A 22,094-nucleotide genomic window follows, 5' to 3' on the forward strand; every position below is an offset into this window, starting at 1 on the left:
TCCATCTTTTCCCCGTTTATCATGATGTTACCTATTGGTTCGTTTTTAAGGATTTTTGTTTCCTTAATCCCTAGTGAAGGTCTCAAACTTTCAGCCAGTTCTTCTGCATGGTATAGGTTCATAAATTTTCCTCCAATCCTAATACATACCACATTGTTTTTCATAGAATCCAGCAGGCAGATTGAGTAAGTATAGTCAGAGGGTACAACCCTGACACACACTTTTCTTGGTTTAAAGCCATGCAATATTCCCTTCTTCTGTTCTCACTGCTTCCTCTTGATTCACGTGCAGGTTTTGCATGAGCACAATGAAGTAGTCTGGAGTTTCTCTTCTTCTCAGGGCTGTGCATAGTCCCTTGTGATCCACACAGTCCTGTGCCACGAGTTTCTTAATCCTACAACAGTATACTTTAATTCTCACTTTACAGCCATTTTGGACTATTGTCATAAATTTTACAGCTATATATGTCATAAATTTATTTCACTGTTACTATTTTGTTTTAGACAGTGTCTTAAGAAATACTAAGGGGGGAAAACATGCTTATCTGTTATCATTTCTAAATCACTTGTGCTTTATTTCTTTGCATAGATTGACATTTATTTCAATGTGATCTCATACTCAAAACATTTATGAATAGTTTTGTGGTGCATATTTTATAGCAAATCTTTTAGTTTCACTTTTATATGCAAAATTATATATTTAATCATTTTTTTAAAATTGTATTTTCACTGGACATATATATATCCTGTGACTTTTTTTTACCCCAAGTATAGTCATTTCTCAGTATGTTTCTAAGATTTGTTCCAGGAACACCTAAGGATACCAAAATTTTCACATGCTCAAATCCCTTCTGTAAAATAGCCTAGTCTTTGCATATATCCTAAGCATCCTTTCCATATACTTTAAATCATCTCTTCATCGTTTATAATGTATAATATGTAAAGGAGCCCTGGTGGCACTGTGGCTGCCTACTGCATGGTGAGTGGCTCAAACCCATCAGCCACTTTCCAGGAGTGAGACGTACACTTCTCTTGCAAAGAGACTGTAAGAGAAATTGTAAGTAGTACCTGTATGTCTAATATTGCTTTTTGTTGTTTTCCCTCTTTCTCCTGCAATTTTTCAGCCCTGGTTCTGCTTGACCAGTATATTTTACTTCTCTACTGTGTTTTAGAACTACCTTGAGACCATCACTTGGAAGTCTTGTAGGCACTGGACTGTTTCAGCAGTGCACTTCTTTTAGATGTAAATGTTTGGGTCTGAAGATTGCCTTAGAGTTTGAATATCTTCAATCCTTGTTTGCCAAGAGTGGGATATATCTGGCAATATAATTAACTTAACCCCTTGTCCATTTGCCTCTCAAAGCTATCATTGCTAGAAAGCAATTCCAAAAGTTTTATCAATATTGATTAGCATATGCAAGAGCCATAGGAGTCTTGGCAGTGCTGTTGAGTAAATGTTTACCTGCTAACTACAAGGCCAGTGATGCAAACCTTCTTTGCTGGAGACAGATGAAGCTGTCTGCCCACATAAAGATGTATAGCCTTGGAAACCCTATGTAGGGTCCCTTTTCCCCCCACCCCCAGTTTTCTTTTTTGTTGTTTTAGTAAAAGATAATTTTATTGGGGGCTCTTACAACTCATAACAATCCATACATCAGTTATATCGGGCATATTTGTACATATGCTGCCATCATCCTCTTCTAGATATTTACTTTTTATTGAGCCCTTGGTAACCGCTCCTCTTTCCCCCCTCCCCCCGCCCCCCATGACCCCTTGATAAGTTATAAAATATTATTTTCATATCTTACACTGACTGCTCTCTCCCTTCTTGAGTCAGTATTAGTTCAATGGCAGTGTTTTTTGCTTTCTGGGGTTTTTTGGGTGGGTGGGGGGCATAATGAATGTACCGTGGCTCCTTTTCAACTATGGAAATTGTTGTGCTGCTGCTGTTAAGTGCCATAAGTAAAGTCTGACTAGTCTTGTGCTTTCCCCATAATTGTTACTTTTGTGCCCATTGTTGTAGCCACTGTATCAATCCATCTTCTTGAAGGTTTTCCCCTTTTCACTGAACGGTCTACTTACCAAGCATGATGTCCTTTTCTGGGGACTGGTCTTTCCTGATAACATGTCCAAAGTATAGTCTTTACTATTGTAGCTGTTGAATGGTTAGAGGTGATTGTTGTAAATTGACTCCATCTGCCATATTTCTTCTAAGAACTGCCACATTCCTCCACTTAACACCTGTATAATAATGTTTTATACTCCTTGCCTGATATTTGGTGTTCAATAATATTTTCATCAATACCTTACAATTTAAGTTCTTACCAATATATGGACTTTTAAAAGTTCAACTTTATCATAAGCCTTTATTATATATTTTGTCTCATTTTATGTATTTTCAATTATGATTCAGTAATGTTCCCAAAATCAATTTATTGGTCCAGATAGAGAATAAAATACTTATATTTGTTCACCCCTACAGATCCTGGGTCCTTTACAATTATGATTTTTGTTGTAAATCATGTAAGTCACTGAAATTAGGTGATGATTTAGTTTTGGGTTAAACTTAGCAGAAAAGATATACAGTTTTCTATCTTAGGTTTAAGCTAAACAGAATAAAATTGTTTCTCAAATTGTCAAAAATTTTGCTCATTTACTCTGACTTTAAAAACAGGAAGGAATTTGAGTTTCTGAGATTTTGCTTTAAGTAGGCTGTAATTTTGCTTGTTTTATGTACCTAGCTTTTAGAAGCTGAAGGAGCCTTAGTATTTGATAATAACCCATTTTTAAAACCAGTAGTTGATTTATTTGATTTTAATGGTCTTAACTGGTTCTTTAAGTGGGTGGATAAATCTGTCTATAAATGGATCAGCATTTAGGCCTCTTCTATATCCTCTTCAGAATGGCATACGGCATCTTTGCCAGTTTTTCCTGGATTATTAAGACCGTTTCTTGAGTTCTTTCTGGCCTTTAGCTCAGTTTTGGCATTGGATTACAAGATTATTTTATTTTTATGACTTTTCCAAACTCAGATAAAAACCTGCAGTATAAACCACTTAATACATACTGTAGCAGAGTAACACAGACATATGAAGGCATTGCTACTAAATCTCTCCATGTGAGCAGTTGAAATGATTTAAATTCTACATAGGCGCCATAAGAAAAATGGAATACCTCCCCCACCCCCAAGATGTATGTGTTAAATTGAAATGGTGTAGTGGGGATATGTTTAATGCCACCTGCAGGAGAGTATGTTTTCAAGGGATTAAAAACTGCTCTTGTGCTTGAAAATAAAAGTGCTTATTTGTTAACTCTAAAAGCCACAGTGGCGTGCTGATGAAATTTTTTTCTTGGCAATATTAAATAAAATGTAGAGTGTGTGAAGATAAGTGATAAACTATTTCAGCCGCATATAGCAGATGACAAAATACCCTAAAAGCCAAGGTTGCGTAAAAATGCTGATCAGGCTGTTTGTTATACTTGTCATTTAGATAGAAGAGCCCTGCAACTGAAACAGGCTTGTTGCTGTACCCCTAACAGTGCCAGGGTTGCTTACTTGACAGGCGACTCGTTTACTTTCTTCACTGGAGTGGAGGGGCCAGCGGGGAAGACGGGCCAGTGATAGAGACTCATACAGTTCATTGGCTTCTTTAAAAAGCCTCAGCAGTACACAGCATCAAAGGCTCATTCTGATGTTCATGGATCTGGACATACAAATAAGGTAGAGAGGCTAGTAAGGCAGGCAGTGAACTACAATGACCATGTTTAGCGGGGCGGGGTGGGGGGGAGGGTTGTTGTTGTTTGCTTTTTTTTTTTGAAGTGATTTTTGCCATAATGGGCATCTTTTTGGATGCCCAAGAAAAAAATACGCACCCTCCACTGCCACTGCACTTGTGCAGCTTCTTCTGAAGGGATGTGCACAGGCACGAGACAGCCGGTGATAACACTGATGTAGCTTTTTAACAGGGGCTCTTAATATAAAGCTGCTTTGAAGGGATTCTAATGGCGTCGCAAATTCCGTACCAATCTTTTCATTAATCCCTGCAATGTGTCCTGCAACAGAAATCATTCTAGGCTTTTCTGGGGAATTTAGAGTTGGCTTTGAATCCTGCTTCTGCCACGACTAGGTAACCAACCCTTGGTAGTCATTTGGGTGTCAGCTGTCCGAATCCTTAGCGCACAGTATTGTTTCCCTTACTGGTTGCTGTGGAGATACTGCGGGAACCCTTCATCGTCACACCAGCCTTGTTTCCTAGAAGCCTTCAAAATCAAAGGAATAACAGCCATCGCTTGTGATGCAACGTTTCCTGACACGTGTTCCCTTCATCCCTGGGATTTGATGTGGCTTGATTAATCTGTTAGTGTATTTCTGATACCAGCCATTTAATTAACAGTAACTCAGTATTTGTATAGCAACTGCCGTGTTACCTTTCCTTGCTAGTGTTGGTCCCTTAGTTTGCAGTGCCTCTCTTTATGTACCTAAAATAAGCCTTCAAGGAGGTATAATGGTTCGGAGCTGAGCAGCTGCTGATGTCGAGGTCAGCAATTCACAACCACCACCTGCTATTCGGGAAAATAAGAATGGGTTTTCCCTGCTCTGAAGAGTTACAGTCTCAGACGCTCACAGGGCATTTGTACTGTATCCGTTAGGGGTGCCATGAATAGGTATCAACTCGGTAGCAGTGAGCCTTATTTCCTCTGCCTTCAAGGAAGAATAAAATAATCTTTTAAATGCTGTTGGCCAGATTTTATCAGCAGTTATGGAATTAAGGAATCCTTCCAATTGTCCAGTTATTTGAAGATAACAATGGGAGATAATTTTCACCCATGAAAATAGGGTCTTGGTGATAGAAATGAAACTGGAGATCACATGATAGAATTTTGTAAGCCTGCCTTTTTTCAACAACATAAACAGCAACTATCCATGTGAACCTTGCCAGATGGGATACATAGGCATCAAATCAACTACATCTATGGCAAGAGACAGTGAAGAGGCTCAATATGACCAGTCAGATGGACAAGACCAGGGCAGACTACAGAACAGGTCATCAGTTGCTTATCTCTTGAACAATGTAAGGTTAAGCTGAGGAAAATTAAAATAAATTCATGAGACACAAATTACAAACTTGAATATGTCCCACTTGGATTTAAGGACCCCCCCAGAGATGTATTCGCATATTGAGAGATACTGATAGAAGCGCAGGTGAGTTGTGGGATGACAGTCGGAACATCGTGGCTTGGGAAGGGAGGAAAGGTCACTGAAAAGGAAGGAAGGGGGTCGAGGAAGGGACACCATGGTGATCAGACGAAACTCTGACACTTGCTCCTGATGTCGAGAAGCTAAAGCCAAATGAAGACGAAATCAGTAAAAGAGCTGAGCAGAGGATGTCACAGGTGACGCTGAGAAGACAAAGTAGATTTTTCAATGAATAGTAGTACAAAGGCCTTGTGTTAGAAAGCTAAAAGGAAAAGTAACCTTGGCATTCTCAAGCTGAAAGAATTGAAGGAAATAGCCAAGCGTTGAATTGCAGTTTTGAAGGATTCTGTAGGCAAAATGCTGATGAAAATCAAAGACTACAACCTTCATTATGGATTGCACCCTGCCTTAAAAAAACATTTAAAAAGCCATTCATCCTCAACTCTTGACTAATAAGCAATACATGATAAAGGAGAAAAAGACTGAAATTGTCAAGGATTTCATTTTACTTGGATCTATAATCAGCACCCCTGGAAGTAGATGCCAGGAAACCAAAGGATATATTGTATTAGGCAAATCTGCTTGCTGATGCCAGGGGCTTGGGTGGAGAGTGGATGTTTTGAGAATGATGAGGGCAATGAATGTGCACATGTGCTTTACACAGTTGATGTATATATAGATTGTGATAAGAGTTGTATGACCCCCGAATAAAACGATGTAAAAAAAAAGAAAGAAAATGTGAAAAATAATCTCTTCAGAGCAGTATTTCCCAAAGAGTACTAAACCATCTTCCCTCGCCCTCCAACCCTACATCCAAGTACATTGGAACAATTGGGGTGGGGTGCATTTGCTAGAGAGGGCAGGGCTGTAAAAACAGATACTACTTACATTTTATCCTGGGTGATCGGCTGTAGTACAAAAGTTAATTGCTGGGATGGGTGGTGGGGGGAGCTCTCTATGTAATTTTTTTTCGCTTTTTTTTCCTGAAAAGGGGATAGTAAGTTTGGTAACCTGTGCTTTAAAGATGGGATAGTGACTGTCCGGTCCATGGGCCATGTAAGGCATGTGGAAGCATTAATACCAGCTGACATCACGTGTCTCACCAAAGAAAGAGTGCTAGCCTCACATTCCCTAAGTTAATTAAATGTTTGACCAGTGTGCCCTACAGATTATTTCATAAATACCCAAATGACCCTTGGCAAAGTAAAGGTTCCCCACCCTTGCTTTAAAGTGTTAAGCAAAGATTTTGCTTTGAAAACTAACTGCACCTCACTGAAGCTTTTCAATCTCCATAAATATATATGAGAAAGCTCTAAAAGAAATAAGGAAGACTTGATGCATTTGAATGATGGTGTTTGTGAAGAATATTGAATATGCTTGCACTGCCAGAAGAGCACAAATCTTTCTGAGCTGCTTTGAACACGTAGTTAGTTGCTGGAGAAAGCCATGCTCATTAGTAAAGCAGTCAATGAAAAAGTGGAAGACACTCAGTGTTGACACAATGGCTGCAACAGTGGGTTCAAGTACAAATGATTGTGAGGCGGGTGCAAAACCAGGAGGTGTTTCCTTCCGGTGTACGCAGTGTTAGAAGGTAGTGGAGGGCATCTGACAGCACTTTTGGATCTTAAACATAACTGTAAAGTAGTCAGACTCGGTGGCCGCCTTTCCCTGAACCCCTTTTCATTTAAATGGGCATCTCTTCTCCACTCCTGTCTACCCACAAAATGTATTTTGAAAGGCAACCATGTAGCTTGTTTAAGGGCTGTATTTCTGAGTGTTAAGCCCTACAATGATCTTTTTCCTTGTCACCTTTTCTTCTTACCCTCAGATTCTGGATTTAATGATTTTTTTCAAAGAAATCCACTTACATAAAGGCGTAAACAACTCTCTCTTGAGACTTTAGAATTTTAAAAGATAATTCAGTTTGTAAATGCAATCAAAGCTGTAGAAGTTTTCAGCTTCGTTGTCAATTTCCTGCAAATATTTTGTTTGGGGGGGGGGGGGTGTGTGTCCTTGTTAACTGTACAGAATAGGCCAGAAGATTTTAACCCCACTTTAGAAGAGTTGACCCAAAATGTCAGCTTAAAACTAAATTTAAATAGCAAAGAAGGAATTAGGGTGATGGTAATCACCTTAAAAACAGCCATACTTACTGAATGGGGAAGAATGTTGAAAGTACTGTGGACTGCCAATAGAACCAAGCTCAGACTCTTTGCATCCGCCAAGAAAACAGCACTGCCCACTTCTGTGCCATTTCCACAACTGTCATGCATTAGCCCATGGGTGCAGTCACTGTATCAATCAATCCATCTCATTGCCTATATTCCTCATTTTTGCTGACTCTAGCAAGCATGAGATCCTTCTCCAAGGATTGATCTCTCCTAATAATGTTTCCAAAGGGCGTGAGACAAATTTCCTCATCCTATCTCCTAAGAAACCTTTTGTTTATACTTCCTCAAGACGGGTTTATCTTCAGATGGTTCACACTACTGTCAGTATTTTTCCCCAACAGCACACTTCAAATGTGTCCTTTCTGTCTCCTGTCTTCTTTACTCCTCGACTAGCTTTCACGTGCCTGTGAGGTAGGTGAAAATACCATGAGTTAGGTCTGGTTCACTTCTGTCCTCAAAGTGATACTTTTGTTCTTGAACACATTAAATAGTGGTAGGTGGTCTGCAACAAATTTGCCAATGCAACACATCCTTTGATCTCTCAACCTCTGAGCATTGATTGTGCAGCCAAGTAAAATGAAATTATTGACGTTAGTCTTTTCTCCATTTATCATGCTATGATCCATGTGGTAGTTGGGTAATCTGTTGTCAATTTGAAACTTAAAGAGTGAAGGGGTGGAGTTTAGCCTTTCAATCAGGTGGCAGCTTGATGACCTCATTTGGAGGGGCTAAGCAGATAAATAGCTCACTGGAGGCAAGACACACACATGCACTCCCTGCGAGACATTCCTGTGGAGAAGACACATGGAGCTACGCTCGAGCTCTGGAGCTGAAGGAACCACGTGGAGATTGCTGCCAGCTCTGAGATGCTTCCACTGCCACTGGATCCACGAGACTTTCCACCCACTGGCCTGTGACCTTCTTGATTCGGCGTCATTGCATGTGTTTCATGAGTCTAAAGAGGAAATTACGGTCTAGTATTGACATATGGGGTAATATCGGGGTAAAGTCTTGATTTGGACTGGGCTAGGATGTTTTCTTAATGTTCAATTGCTCTTTGATATACAACTCTCGCACGCATGAGTGTCTATGGATTTGTTTCTTTTTGTGTGTGTGAGGGTTAAAGATTTATTTATTTGGGGTATGTTTTCTTCTTTTTTTTAAAATCATTTCGTTTGGGGTTCATACAACTATTATCACAATCCGTACATACATCCATTGCACATTTGTACATTTGTTGTCCTCATCATTCTCAAAACATTGTCATTCTACTTGAGCCCTTGGTATCAACTCCTCATTTTTCTCCCTCGTTCCCCCACTCTCCCTCCCTCATGAACCCTTGATAATTTAAATTATTATTATTTTGTCATGTCTTACACTGTTCAATGTCTCCCTTCACTCACTTTTCTGTTGTCTGTCTCCCAGGGAGGAGGTTATATGTAGACCCTTGTAATTGATTGCCCCTTTCCACACCACCCTTCCTCCACCCTGCCAGTATCGCCACTCTCACCACTGGTCCTGAAGGAATATCTGTCCTGGATTCCCTGTGTTTCCTGTTCCTATCTGTACCAGTGTACATCCTCTGGTCTAGCCAGATTTGTAAGGTAGAATTGGGATCATGATAGTGGGGGTGGGGTGGAGGAAACATTTAGGAACTAGAGGAAAGTTGTATGTTTCATCATTGCTACACTGCACCCTGACTGGCTTGTCTCCTCCCCGGGATCTGTTTCTTTAGTCAACCCCAACTAACACAATCCAGTTGTGAGAAATTGTGTTTTCTTTTTTTATGTCCATCAGGAAGTGCTTCACACTTTCCTTGTTTTCAGCAAGCAAGGTTGCGTCTTTTGCAGGTTGTTAGTGTTGTCTTGTTCTTCCCACAGTCCAGTTCTGAGATTTGCTCAGCATACAGATTGAATAAGTATGTGAGAAGGATATGCATATCTTTCCTGATTTAAACCATGCAGTATCCTCTTTCTTTATTTGAACGGCTGCCTCTTGCTCTATGTGTAGGTTTGGCAAGAGCACAATCAAGTAGTCTGAAATTCTCATTCTTTCACAATGTTACCTACAGTGTGTTATGATCTACGCAATCACATGCCTTTCCATAATCAATGAAACACAAGTAAACAATTTTCTGCTTTCAACGAAGATCCATCTGTCATCAACAGGGACATCCCTCATGCTGCATGGTCTTCTGAATGTAGCTTGGATTTCAGATAGCTCTCTGACGATGTGCTATTACAAACATATTTTGAATCATCTTCATTAAAATTTACTTGGATATGGTATTAATGATATTGTTGAATATTTTCTGCATTCTATTGGGTCATAGTTTTCCTGCAAATTTCTTGCCTTAGACTAATGAGTACTTTGAGCACAGCATCAGTTTTTTGTGTTTTTCTCTTTTATTTAGCTCCTCATTTCCCTCCTCTCTCCCTCATGAACCCTTGATAATTTCTAGATTATTATTATTCTTCCATGTCTTTCACTGTCCGATGTCTCCCCTCACTCCCTTATCTGTTGTCCATCCCCCTGGGAGGGGGTTATAGGTCATTGTGATCAGATCCCCCTTTCTCCCCCTACCTTCCCCTTCCCCTCCTGGTATGGTTACTCTCAATATTGGTCCTGAGGAGTTTATCTATCCTGTATTCCCTTTGTTTCCAGCTCTTATCTGTACCCATGTACATGATCTGATCTAGCCAGATTTGTAAGGTAGAATTAGAATCTTGATAGTGGGAGTGAGGGATTAAAGAACCAGTGGAAAGTTGTATGTTTCTTCGGTGCCATACTGCACCCTGACTGGCCTGTCTTCTCCCTGTTACCCTTCTGTAAGGGGGTGTCCAATTGCCTACAGATTGGCTTTGGGCCTGCCCACGGCATTTCGCCCCCTCCACCCCATTCACATTGACATGATATTTTGTTCTGGGTCTTTGATACCTGATCCCATCATGATCACACAGGCTGGTGTGCTTCTTCCATGTGGGCTTTGTTGCTTCTCAGCTAGATGGTCGTTGTTTATCTTCAAACCTTTAAGATCCTAGATGCTATATCTTTTGATAGCCTGGCACCATCACCTTTCTTCACCACATTTGCTCATGCACCCATTTGTCTTCAATCATGGCAGGAAGGTGAGCATCTCAGAATGCCAGATTATTAGAACAAATTGTTGTTGTGTTGAGGGAGTACTTGAGTAGAGACCCATTGTGCATCTGCTTTCTTAATACTAAACCTATAAATATATGCATAGAGATCTATTTCCCCATTGTCATATATAAATGTATTTACATATGTACATGCCTGTATTTAGATCTCTATAAGTGCCCTTTGTCTCCTAGTTCTGTCCTCTATTTCCTTCAACTCTCTTCTTCCACTATCATGTTCAGCCTTCATTTGGGTTTCAGTAATTCCTCTCAGTTACCTTGCCCTTGATCAAGCCCTACCAGACCTCTTACAGCCTCCTTGCCATGGATTTTTAGTCACTTGTTGTTCCCTTGACCCTGGGTTTGTTAACATCCACTTCTTTTCCCCCACTTCCACCTCTCCCATGCCCCCCCACCCAGAACTGTCCTCCCATTGTTTTCTCCTCTGGCTTGTTTATCCCGTCTATCTTATCTAGATAGACATGCAGAGATAATAATATGCAAAAACAGAAGACCTAGCAAAACAAAGCAACAATAGAAACTAAAACAATAACTCCAAGAACTATAACAAACAAAAACAAAAGCCAACGACAAAAAAAAAAGAAAAGCCTATAAATAAATAGTTCAAAATCTATTTGTTGACCTTTACAACTGTTTTCCAGTTGAGCCTGATGGGATGCACAGCATCAATTCTTTTAACAGTTCAATTGGTATTCTGCCATTTATTACAGCCATGTTTTTCACTATTGCTTTCAGTGCAGCTTGGACTTCTTCCTTTAATATCACCAGTCTTTAATCAGATGCTGCCTTTTAATAATGGTTGAACATTGACCAGTTCTTTTTGGTACAGCGCCTCTGTATTCCTTTAATCTTCTTTTGATACTGCTTGCATCATTCACTATTCCACTTACAGAATCCTTTAATACTACAACCTGAGGTTTGAATTTTTTCATTTCTTTAGCGTGGCATATGCTAAGTGTGTCCTTCTCTTTTGACCTTTAAACTCCAGATCTTTCCCCCTTTCATTATAATACTTTGTCTTCTCAAGCTCTCTTTGAAGGATTCTATTCAGCTCTTTGACGTCATCATTTCTTCCAAGTGCTTTAGCTATGCTACGTCTAAGAACATGTCTCAGAGTCTGTTCTAACATCCACTTTGATCTTTTCTTCCTTTTCTAGCTTTTAGATGATGGTTTTGCTTTCTACATATATAATATTCTTGATGTCATTGCGTAGCTCATCATGTCTTTGGTCATTAGTATTCAGTGTGTCACATTTGTTCTTGACATGGTCCCATTATTCAGGTGGGCTCAAATCAAGGTTGTACATTCGCTCTTATTTTCTTAAGCTTCCACCTGAACTTTTATATGAACTTGTAGGTATTCTGTTCCACAGTTGGCCCTGGCCTTGATTTGGCTGATGATATCGAACTTTTCTGTATTCTATTTGGTGAGGCCTACATATTTAGTTGCTGTTTAGGTTGTTTAAAAGATGTATTTTTTCATGTGATCTCCAACTTTGTTTCTACCATCAATGTTATATTTTTCAACTACTGATTCTTTCTCCTTGTTTCCAGATTTCACATTCTGGCTACCAGCAATTATCCGTATGTCTGGATCAATTTCACACTGAAGATGTTGGAAGAATTCTTCAACATCTTTCCTTTGTTTCCTGATGTGTAAATTTGTGTAATAGTTGTATTCATTGGTCTTCCTTGTAGGCAAATAGATATTATCCTTGCTCAGACTGCATTGAAGTGTTCTTTCTGATGATGAATCTGACATCATTCCCTCTACCTGTTCTCTCATGGCTGTTTAATTGCCTTAAAAGAAGTTGTGGTAAAATAGCCTGAATAATAATAATTCTTGTTACTAATCACTTACTATATTTCAGGCAGATGGGTACTTTATATGGAATAATTTTAATTCCCTAATAATTAAAATAATAATCATCAGAGAATAGAGGAAAAAATGTTTGTTTTATAACACTTAAGAAACAGATTTTTAAAATTACTTTGCATATCTTATTGGGAAAGACATATTTCATACTTCTTACATAGAATTCTTCTCACTCTATTATAATTGTTAATCGTGTTATTTGTGAAGTTATTAAACTATTCTAATTTTTTGCTATTCTGTTTTCTTGAGTTGTGTTTTTACTGTCTTTGTCACTTACTACCTTAATGGGAATTTAAATAAATTAATTATTTAGGTAATGCTTCTTTTGTTAGTCTGTATACTCCAATTTGAAAATCATTTTATTTATTTGAACAAAATTTAAATATTGTTGGTATTTAGGCTTCTTTTTTGTATTTCAATAGGCAGAAAAGTCTTACTAATTCTATTTGCTAGCTTTTTGTAATGTTTCAAATTATTTTTCTATATCCACGACTACTGCCCATGTTTGCCTGGTGGTGAATTTGAATTACACCATTTTTACACTCTCTAATCAATACTTATATTCTGTTGAGTTTTTTCCGCGTTATGACCATTTTGTAATATCTAGTCCTTTTTTCCCTCTTCTTCCTTTAATCAATTTGCTGATTAAAAAAAAAGAAAGAGCTTTCTGTAGCTTCTACAGTTTAAAGTGTTCACAGAGCTCTGTATGATGGTAGTGCTCGGAATCTCCTTGAACTGTCTTGCAATGGTTTCTCGTAATAGACTGTATAAGTAAGAGGAGCCATCAGCGTTTACTTTTAGTTCTCTTGCAGAGATGAGCAAACGTCTTTAAATGCTGATTTAGACAATGCTTTTAAAATGCGATGAGGTCGTTTGGTGTGTGACTGACTCTTGCTTAGTTAAATGTTTCGCAGCATTATAACATAGTTGGATCCAGCTCATCTTTGAAAGCAGTTGTCAGAAAAACATGAGTGAGCATGGTAGGATGTATTAGCTCAATACATTGTCTCCATTTTGTTAGGAAGCTGCTGAGGAAGCTGTGATATACAGCCCTGTCATTACAGATCTATTGTTAGGACGGTTCCACAGTCTTCTTTGCACTGCCATTAATTTATAGCAGTAAACAATATGTAGCCCTCCAACTGCAGCAAAGCAGAATCTTTTAATGAGGTGGATGTTATTACCACAATAAATCAGTGCTTTCGTGTAATGTATAATTCAATGTGTGTATTCCCACTGTAACTTCTCTGAGTAAGCTGATAGTGTATCATTGTCACTGCACAGCTTCTCGAGTCCTGGTTTTTATTTTTCCCCCCAAGAACCTTCTTTTATTTGGGGACTTCTTTTTTTATATGCTTGCAAATAAACTGGCATGTCTTGATAGCTGTCCTAGAGCAGGTTTCAGACACCAACTGTAACAATAACAGCCGGAATCAATACTGTGGTTCCACCTATATGGATCTCTGCATGATGCCATTTTTCCAGACACGAATGAAATCAATCCTAATTGGTTTTAGCATTATATTCAAGAAACGTGATTTTATAACTATTGATTTTGGGGGGGATACTCATTTGGAGAGTAATAAAAATAGAGCAGATAAAGTGAATAGTTAATATGTTGCAGAACCATACAGAAGGAACATCGATTCTATTTTTAATTCATATAATTTGTCTTCCAATGATTTTATTTCTTCCTTCTTTTCTTTTGCCTGGCTCAGTCTTTAGGGACCCCGAGTAAAATGCATTTAAAAGCATTCCAATTTGGTTCTGTAACAAAGAATTCTTAGAGTCAGTTCGATTATTAACTGGCATAAATTTTGTCAATCAGATACAGTTCTTTTGCCCAGAAACTGATGTTTTTAAAATGGCATTTTAAATTAGTCGACTGTGACCTTGGTTTAAATTTGTAATCACCAAAGGTTTTCTTTTTTAGTATGCTTGCAAAAATGACTTAGAACCATGTTGACTAGAACTGTGTTATCAAAAGCAAATGGTTAGCAAAGATAAGTAGAAGTTTTGAATAAAATACTTAGTAATTTAAGAAAGGTAGTCAAAATAATTTATGTTGTTACTATAATCACATATTTGTATGAAGGCCATGTAAAAGCTGGTCTGAACACTTTCATTCTCAATAGAATGTATTAAAATATGTCAGTTTTAAAGCCAATGTTTCAGAACTACTTTATTTAAAAATTTCCACTTTAAATGTGACATTTCTTTCCCTCTTTCCGATGTCTCTTTCTCGTATATATAGTAATTTACTCCTTGATCTTTTAGGTGTTTATAAAAGATGTGAAGGAAAAGGCTAGTCTGAATCTCATGAAAGAAAATAATCTTACATCTCTTCTTTTTTCCCCTTCATTGAAGTGGCACTTACAATTTGAATAAGGAATAGAGATTTCCTCAAGATCAGAATGTTTTAGGGTTGTTCTTAACCTTCCTTGAGCCCTAGACTCTTTTAGAATCTTAAGAAAACTCTATATTCTTTAAGGAAAAAAAATCTATAAATAATTCTGTAAACATTTGCATACTACTTAGTTCAATTCATGTACTCCCTAAATAACAGCAGCAGCAACCATAATGCCATCAGTGAGCATTCATTGAGCTCCCGTTCTGTGCTTCACAGTGTACTTGGGGCCTTTGAGGGTTACCTCTGCTCTAAAAGATCATGATTAAAATCGTAGTCAGAATTTACTGTATGTTTGTCATGTGCAAGAATACGGAGTTGCATGTCCATATTCCTTTTATCTTCTAAAGCTGCCTTCTGACTGTGTATTTTTATTATTTCATTGAGCCTAGGTTCTTTTCCACTTTGATAGACAACTTTTTGGACTACATCTATAAACCTAAACTTTGTTACTATTTGATTTTTGAGATTTCCCGAAGGCATGTTTTTATCCTAGTTCACCAACGTTAGCACAGTTCTACTTGTTTGTCTAATAGTGGTAGAGTATTCGGTTGTCTTGTGCTGTGGAGTTGGTTCTGACCCTGTGTACAAGCCAACAAAGCACTGCTTTGCCCTGCACCATGCTCACCATCGTTGGAATCACCATGTCAGTCTACTTAGTTGAGAGAGTCTTCCTCTTGTTGAGAAATGAGAGATTTCTGTATCACGGAGTTAACCATGTATGGTCACCCTGCTTTGAAAAATAAATTTGCTTTTTTTCTTTGTTTTCTTTTTTTTTGTGTTTGTTTTAAAAATCATTTTATTAGGGGCTCATACAACTCTTATCACAATCCATACATACATCAATTGTGTAAAGCGCATTTGTACATTCATTGCCCTCATCATTCTCAAAACATTTCCTCTGAGATCCGAAAGGTCAGCGGGTCCAATCTTTGTTTTCTGCATATAATATTTTTAACTTACCTAGCAAGTAGTGTGTCTATATGGTGATATATTGGCATGCTTACTAATAAGGTAACATTTGAAAAGATAAAGGATGATTGCATTTATGACTTCTTATCTTTTCTCTCTCCTCTACCTGATTGCCAGCCAATCGGAGCTTTGAATCCCAAAAGAGCAGCATTCTTTGCAGAGCGTTATGAATCATGGGAAGATGACCAAGTTCCAAAGTTCCACTATGGTACTCATTACTCAACAGCAAGTTTTGTTCTTGCATGGCTGCTAAGAATAGTAAGTTCAATTTAAATATTAAAACCATGACTAAATAAATTCAGGGTGGTAGAGAGTATGTCATGATTCAAAATCATCAGAGTCTTCTTTGAAAATTAGAAATTTTAAATGGCCAAGCCTTTAATTTGTTTGGCATATATTTAGCATGTTGCTTTAATAGGTCTTTTAAAATATTTCACCTGGAATGGTGTAAGTTTTTTTCCTTACACTTGCCTCTTTAAATGTTAGCTATCTTGTTAGATTCTAAGTTGTTATATAGGTTATTTTCAAATGTCGTCTATTAAAGGTAGACCTCAGTAACATTTCATTGCCACAGACATATATTTATATATCGCGGCAATGTTAATTGCACCAAATGGAAAAAGGTATGTCTGTAGGCAACTCTGAGGCTGCCATGTATCGATAATATATTGGTTAAACAAGAAATGTTTCTGTAAAATTGAAAGGTGATTTGTCTACTAGAAAGTAATTTCTTTGGGAAAGCATTAGCAGCACATCATTAATTAAAGCTTGTTAGAAGGGTACAGGCAGGCATAAATCCTAGAAGTAATTTATAGTGCTTAGCTAATTTCAAGCAATTATCCACTAATATGTGTTTAAGTGTTCTTTAACTAAGAGGAGGCTTTTAAATCTTCCAAACATTTTTCTTTTCTTAATCATAAATTAAATATTGAGCCACAACAATAAGAAACTTACACAGTGGTCTCTTTCCATGTACTGTGAAGAAAATAACATCTAATGTGTGTTTGAAGGGTACTTGGGAAATAAATAAATTTTCTTAGGAAAAAGAAAGCTGAAGAAAATGGAAATACTAAAATTTGGAATTATTTATTATAAATGTTCTTAAAGTTAAGAAATATAACACAGGAACATTATTGTAATCATTTAGGTATAATTCCCATTCTATACCTACCATATATAAAGGGGCTTCAAAAGGTTGGTGGAGGAATTCTATTATCTTTTCTTTCTATTTTTCTACAAAGTTTTTAAAGCCCTCTTGCATTACTGACTAAAGGTTTTGTCCTTTTGATGTTTTAGCTATACAGATTTATTAAAAACTATATTTTATGCTTGAGGGAACATATGGGATATTTTTTCTTATTTTTTAGGAACCCTTTACAACTTATTTCCTAAATTTGCAAGGAGGGAAATTTGATCATGCAGATAGAACTTTCTCCTCAATTTCCCGAGCATGGAGAAACAGTCAGCGTGACACCTCTGATATAAAGGTACAGAAGCATTTCTTTTTACAATTATTTTTGCCAATGCACATTAAATGAATGTTGAGAAATGTCTTTCCTTTAATGCGGTCCTGTTTACTAAAGGTAAGCCTCAGAGGGTGCTTCCTTAATTAAATGACCAAGAGTCACTGTAAAGAATTTCTGCCTCTCTTTTTAGGCGTAGAATGCGTACCCACCCAGGGTTCTTTTCTTTTTTAAAGAAAAATAGTGTAATAAGGATGTCCTCCAGCAGAAAAGTGGGTGAAGGGAGACATCGGTCAGTGTAAGACATGAAAAAAATAATAATCATTTATAAATTATCAAGGGTTCTTGAGGGAGGGAGGGTAGGAGAGGGAGGGGGAAAATGAGGAGCTGATACCAAGGGCTCAAGGAGAAAGAAAATGTTTTGAAAATGATGTTGGCAACAAATGTACAAATGTGCTTGACACAATGGATGGATGGATGGATGGATTGTGATAAGAGTTGTATGAGCCCCCAATAAAATGATTTTTTAAAAAAGGATGTCCTTCTTGTAAGGCTATGTGGTCATTTGAATTCTGATCTTAGTGAAATAGGAAAATACGTTGGAAAAATTATATTTAGAAATCCTGTTTCTCTATTCTTAGATATCATCTTTTACTTGCTGCTGGTCCTGAATGTGCAGCTGACATAGTACCGTGTAAGATTACAATTGCTTATATGAGTTTAAATGATGGCCAGTTTGCATAGTAGCTAATATAGTCCTTACTAGGCTTTCATTTCTACCTTCAAAGGTACAGTTTTTTATTTCTTGATATGAAATGCTGAAAAATGCTGTGTTAGATGCTATTTAGTATAATGAAATACACCTGTGATTGTGAAGCACCTTATGTTTTCATAAAGATACATGATTTAAACATAAATAATTTTAATATGCAAGAAAACAATAAGTACCATATGAAAGATTTTATAACTCAAAGTACCACTTACTACCATTGAGTCGTTCAATTCTGACTCACAGCGATTGTATAGGCCAGGGTAGAACTGCCCCCTATGGGTTTGTGAGACTTTAAATCTCTCTCCAACTCTAGCCAAGAAGAGCTAAGTTAGACCTCATAGAATGATGCTTTTGTGAGACTTCCAGCCAGGCAGGTGCCAGCCTCTGCTAACTAACTGTCCCTTTGAGTTCATTGATTCATGGAATGACTCACAGAACCTTACTGCACTTAGAGCAACAGCCTTATTACAACACAAAAAGTTAACAATGAATCAAAATACAGAGTGAGGTCTAGGAAGGATCACAGTGCAGAGGGACGATGTGCTAAAACCTCACTCTGCTACTGTCTCCAGTCCTATGGTTATGAACCAGGAAGCTCGGCTCACACTCTCCATGCTCAGGTTCTTTTCAGCTTCCCCACATGGCCATGATTGGATAGTCAGGGCTCAGGTGGCTCACTCAACTTTGAATCCCCAGCTGTTCCTGTCTGGTCAATCCTTACTCATTGACTGCCGGGTTCATATGGCTAGAAAGAGCCTGGTACATAAGCCAAGTTGCCCGATAAAAGGTGATTTCTTATTTTGTGTTTGTGCTGCTTTGCAGTCTACTAAACGTATTCCTATACAAAGTGTTTCAGTGTGTGGAAAACTGGAATTAAAATATAATGGAATTTTTCTACAAAATGTATGAAGCCCCCTCATACTGTCCTTTATTGTAGAGTACAACACAGCTTATTTCAAAGATATTTTATTGGGAAAGTTTCCATCTTATGCAGGAAAACAATATTTTATATTGGATCAATTATTGAGATTGTTGATCTCACAAATTATGTACTCTAAAATACTCGAGATGGATTGGCAGAGTGGCCGCAACACTGGGCTCAAACATGTTGAGGAAGATGCAGGACTGGGCAGTGTTTCATTGGATCGTCCGTAGAGTCTCTGTGAGTGTGAACTGCCTTGACCGCAGCTACCAACAACAAGACACCCATGATATTTTACATCATCCTTTTAGAATCATGTAAGAATATAATCATGTAAGATTCTTCATGTAAGAATCATTAGTGAATAATTTTGAAAATGGATAATTAGAAGGATAGACGTGAATAATAAATAGATTAAACTACCACTCTTAAATTTTATTTCTAATCTGAAAGCTATTTAATTCTTTAACTCTTTTGGGCAATAATAAGAGCTACGGACACATGAAAATACTGGCAAGCCTGGCTTACATTATCAAATTGAAGACCTGTGAAATGTCTGTTCATTCACTTTCACATCCCTTCGTCTGTTAAGCACCCCACAACCAAGTTATAGCCTTCTGAAATTAAGTTTGCTACCAGGAGTATAAACAAAAAGCAGATTGTGAATTTGAAGGATGGTCTTCCTGTTGTATGATAAGGAGGACTGGTGGTGCATTAGGTGAAGTGGGGCTGCTAACTGAAAGGTCAGCAATTCAAACCCACCAGCCACTTCATAGGGAAAGATGAAGCTGTCTTCTCATTTAAAGATTTGTAGTCTCAGAACCCGACAGGGCAGTTGTACTCTGTGATTAGGAATTAACTCTATGGCAGTGAGCCTTGGGTTTTTTAATAGAGTGGGCAACTTTGCTTTTCTAATTAATATGAGATGTTTCTGCTAAATAGTTTGATAGACAGGCAATACATTGCTATATCCTTGTAGTAGTTCTGTTCCATTTCCTAATTTCAGCCTTTTTCTATCAAGAGTCTTTAGTTATTAGTGTTTGGTTTTATGTTCCCTAGTACATCCTATAAAGGTACGCTACCTTTGAGATATTAAAAAAAACATATGAACATCTTTCACCTCTTTCTTTCTTTTTGTTCCTTATCAAATAATGACTCAAATCTATCTCACTTTCCTTTGAATGCCCCAGCAAACTTTAATACCACCAGACACATCCTTTGAGGTGCCTGCGGATGGGTTCAACTGCCATCCTTTCACCTAGTAGTCAAGTTCTTTAAATAACCAATCTATTTATTCTCCATTTTAATCCCTCAAAATATATACAGGTTGGAGAGGTCACAGATAAATCACTGACTTCTGGTAAATCATTGACAACTTTCTAGGTTGTCAATTACTTCATTTGGGTTAAAAACCAGACTTACTGCCTTTGAGTTGATTCTTACTCATAGCAACCTGTAGGGTAGAGTAGAACAGCCCCTGTGAGTTTCTGAGATGTAACCCGTTAAGGGAGAAGAAAGCCTCATCTTTCTCAAATTGGTGGTTTTGAGCTGCTGCCCTTGCAGTCATCTGCCCAAAGAGTAACCACTATTCAACAGGGCTCCAGCGACTTGCAGAGAAGAATGTGAAAATATGGTTATATAGACTATTGTGTTAGCGTTTTCTAGAGAAACAAACTAGGACACTTACGATTATAACTAGATAGATAGGTAGTAGCTATGCACAAAGGACTATAACAGCTGATTAGTCTACACAGCAGTACAGAGGGCTCAGTTCAACTCACTTCCATGCAACAGTTAATATACTGGAAATCCTTCAAGTCAGGAGGGCTGCTGGGTCCAAGATCAAGGAAGCAGACAGCTGAGTCTTTCGTAGGGCAATACAAGCAGTCCATCCTCCGGCAGCAAACTGCAGGACAGGTCACCAACAGTCAGCAAGGAGCTTGGCGGAGCAGACCGGGATGGGATATCGAACTTGAGCAGTGCAAGACGGCAGAATTCGACCAGAGTGGATTTGACAGACTCAAGCTCAAGCAACGTATACACCAGCAGCGTGGCGAAACAGGTCTTGAAGGAACCTCAAGCTCTAGCAACAGGATCCATGGGTTGGCTGTCCCACAGGTAGTATAGCTCACAAGTTGAGGCAGAGAACGGTCTGATCACCAGAGAGCAAGAGAGGGATGGGCTTGCCGAGCCATTTATCTCTTTGCCCTGCAATCAAACTGTGACCTTATTAATCCCACATGTTCCTATTGGCCAGGTTGGCACAATAAAACTACCTGTCACAACTATTCACTATGAGTTGGCTTTGACTCAATGGCAGTGAGTTGGTTTTTTTGCGGGGTGGTGGTGTACTGGGTTAAGCATTGGACTGCTAACGAGGTGAGCAGGTCAAATCCACCAACTGCTTCATGGGAGAAAAATGAGCCTTTCTGCTCCCGTAAAGATTTATATCCTTGAAGACACACCGAGGTAGTTGTACTCTGTCCTATAGAGTCACAGTCAGTCAGAATTAACTTGAGTTAGGACTTTTGAGTTTATAGGCTATTAAAAGAATCTCTTTATAAGTGAGGGAGAATTTGATCATACATTTTTTATTATGCCTCTTTCAAAAAATTGCATCTTACCACTTTATAAACCACATTTAGATATTATAATAATATAGCTGTGAGAATAAATGTGTAATAAAACATTTACATTACTATAATATGAATATTTCTTTCATATATAAATGCTATCATATTTATTTGTATTGTCTTTGTTTTCTTATTGGATTCTGAAGAAATACTAGGGAAAGTGTTAAATTATATTGAAGGGAGATTGTAATGTGGGTTTGACCAATTGGAAACATTTTATGTAGTGAATTCTAAGGTAACCCTTGCTTCATTAAATAGTGTACATTCTCCAAAAGTATTTCCATGTCAGGTTCATAAAAATGATAAGCTGTAATAAAGGATAGAAGACATGTAAATAAAAATTTCAAAATAGGTAACTTGATATTTGAAGAACTCATTTTTTCTTTAGCAGAGTGAGGCTTGTTGTTTTAATATTTTAGAATTCTTGATTCTTGCACTGTCCCAGTTTTCAGAGAGAAGTTTTGCTAAAAATGAAATATTTTTTGTGTAAAATAAATGTGAAAATGAGGTTTTTGTTTTTT

General features: G+C 37.8%; 1 protein-coding gene across 1 annotated transcript in view; it reads left to right on the forward strand.

Moving 5' to 3' along the window:
• The window catches only part of LRBA (LPS responsive beige-like anchor protein), a 752,417-nt gene that overhangs the window by 560,914 nt on the left and 169,409 nt on the right, over nt 1-22,094 (forward strand). The window contains exons 43-44 of the mRNA XM_045295806.1: nt 15,901-16,041; nt 17,151-17,270. Coding sequence (XP_045151741.1) covers nt 15,901-16,041; nt 17,151-17,270 — 261 coding nt within the window. The remainder of the gene's footprint in view (nt 1-15,900; nt 16,042-17,150; nt 17,271-22,094) is intronic.

Source organism: Echinops telfairi, unplaced genomic scaffold (assembly GCF_000313985.2).
Source record: "Echinops telfairi isolate 266 unplaced genomic scaffold, ASM31398v2 ScPeMD7_5868;HRSCAF=6743_1, whole genome shotgun sequence".
NCBI classification, from domain to species: domain Eukaryota; kingdom Metazoa; phylum Chordata; class Mammalia; order Afrosoricida; family Tenrecidae; genus Echinops; species Echinops telfairi.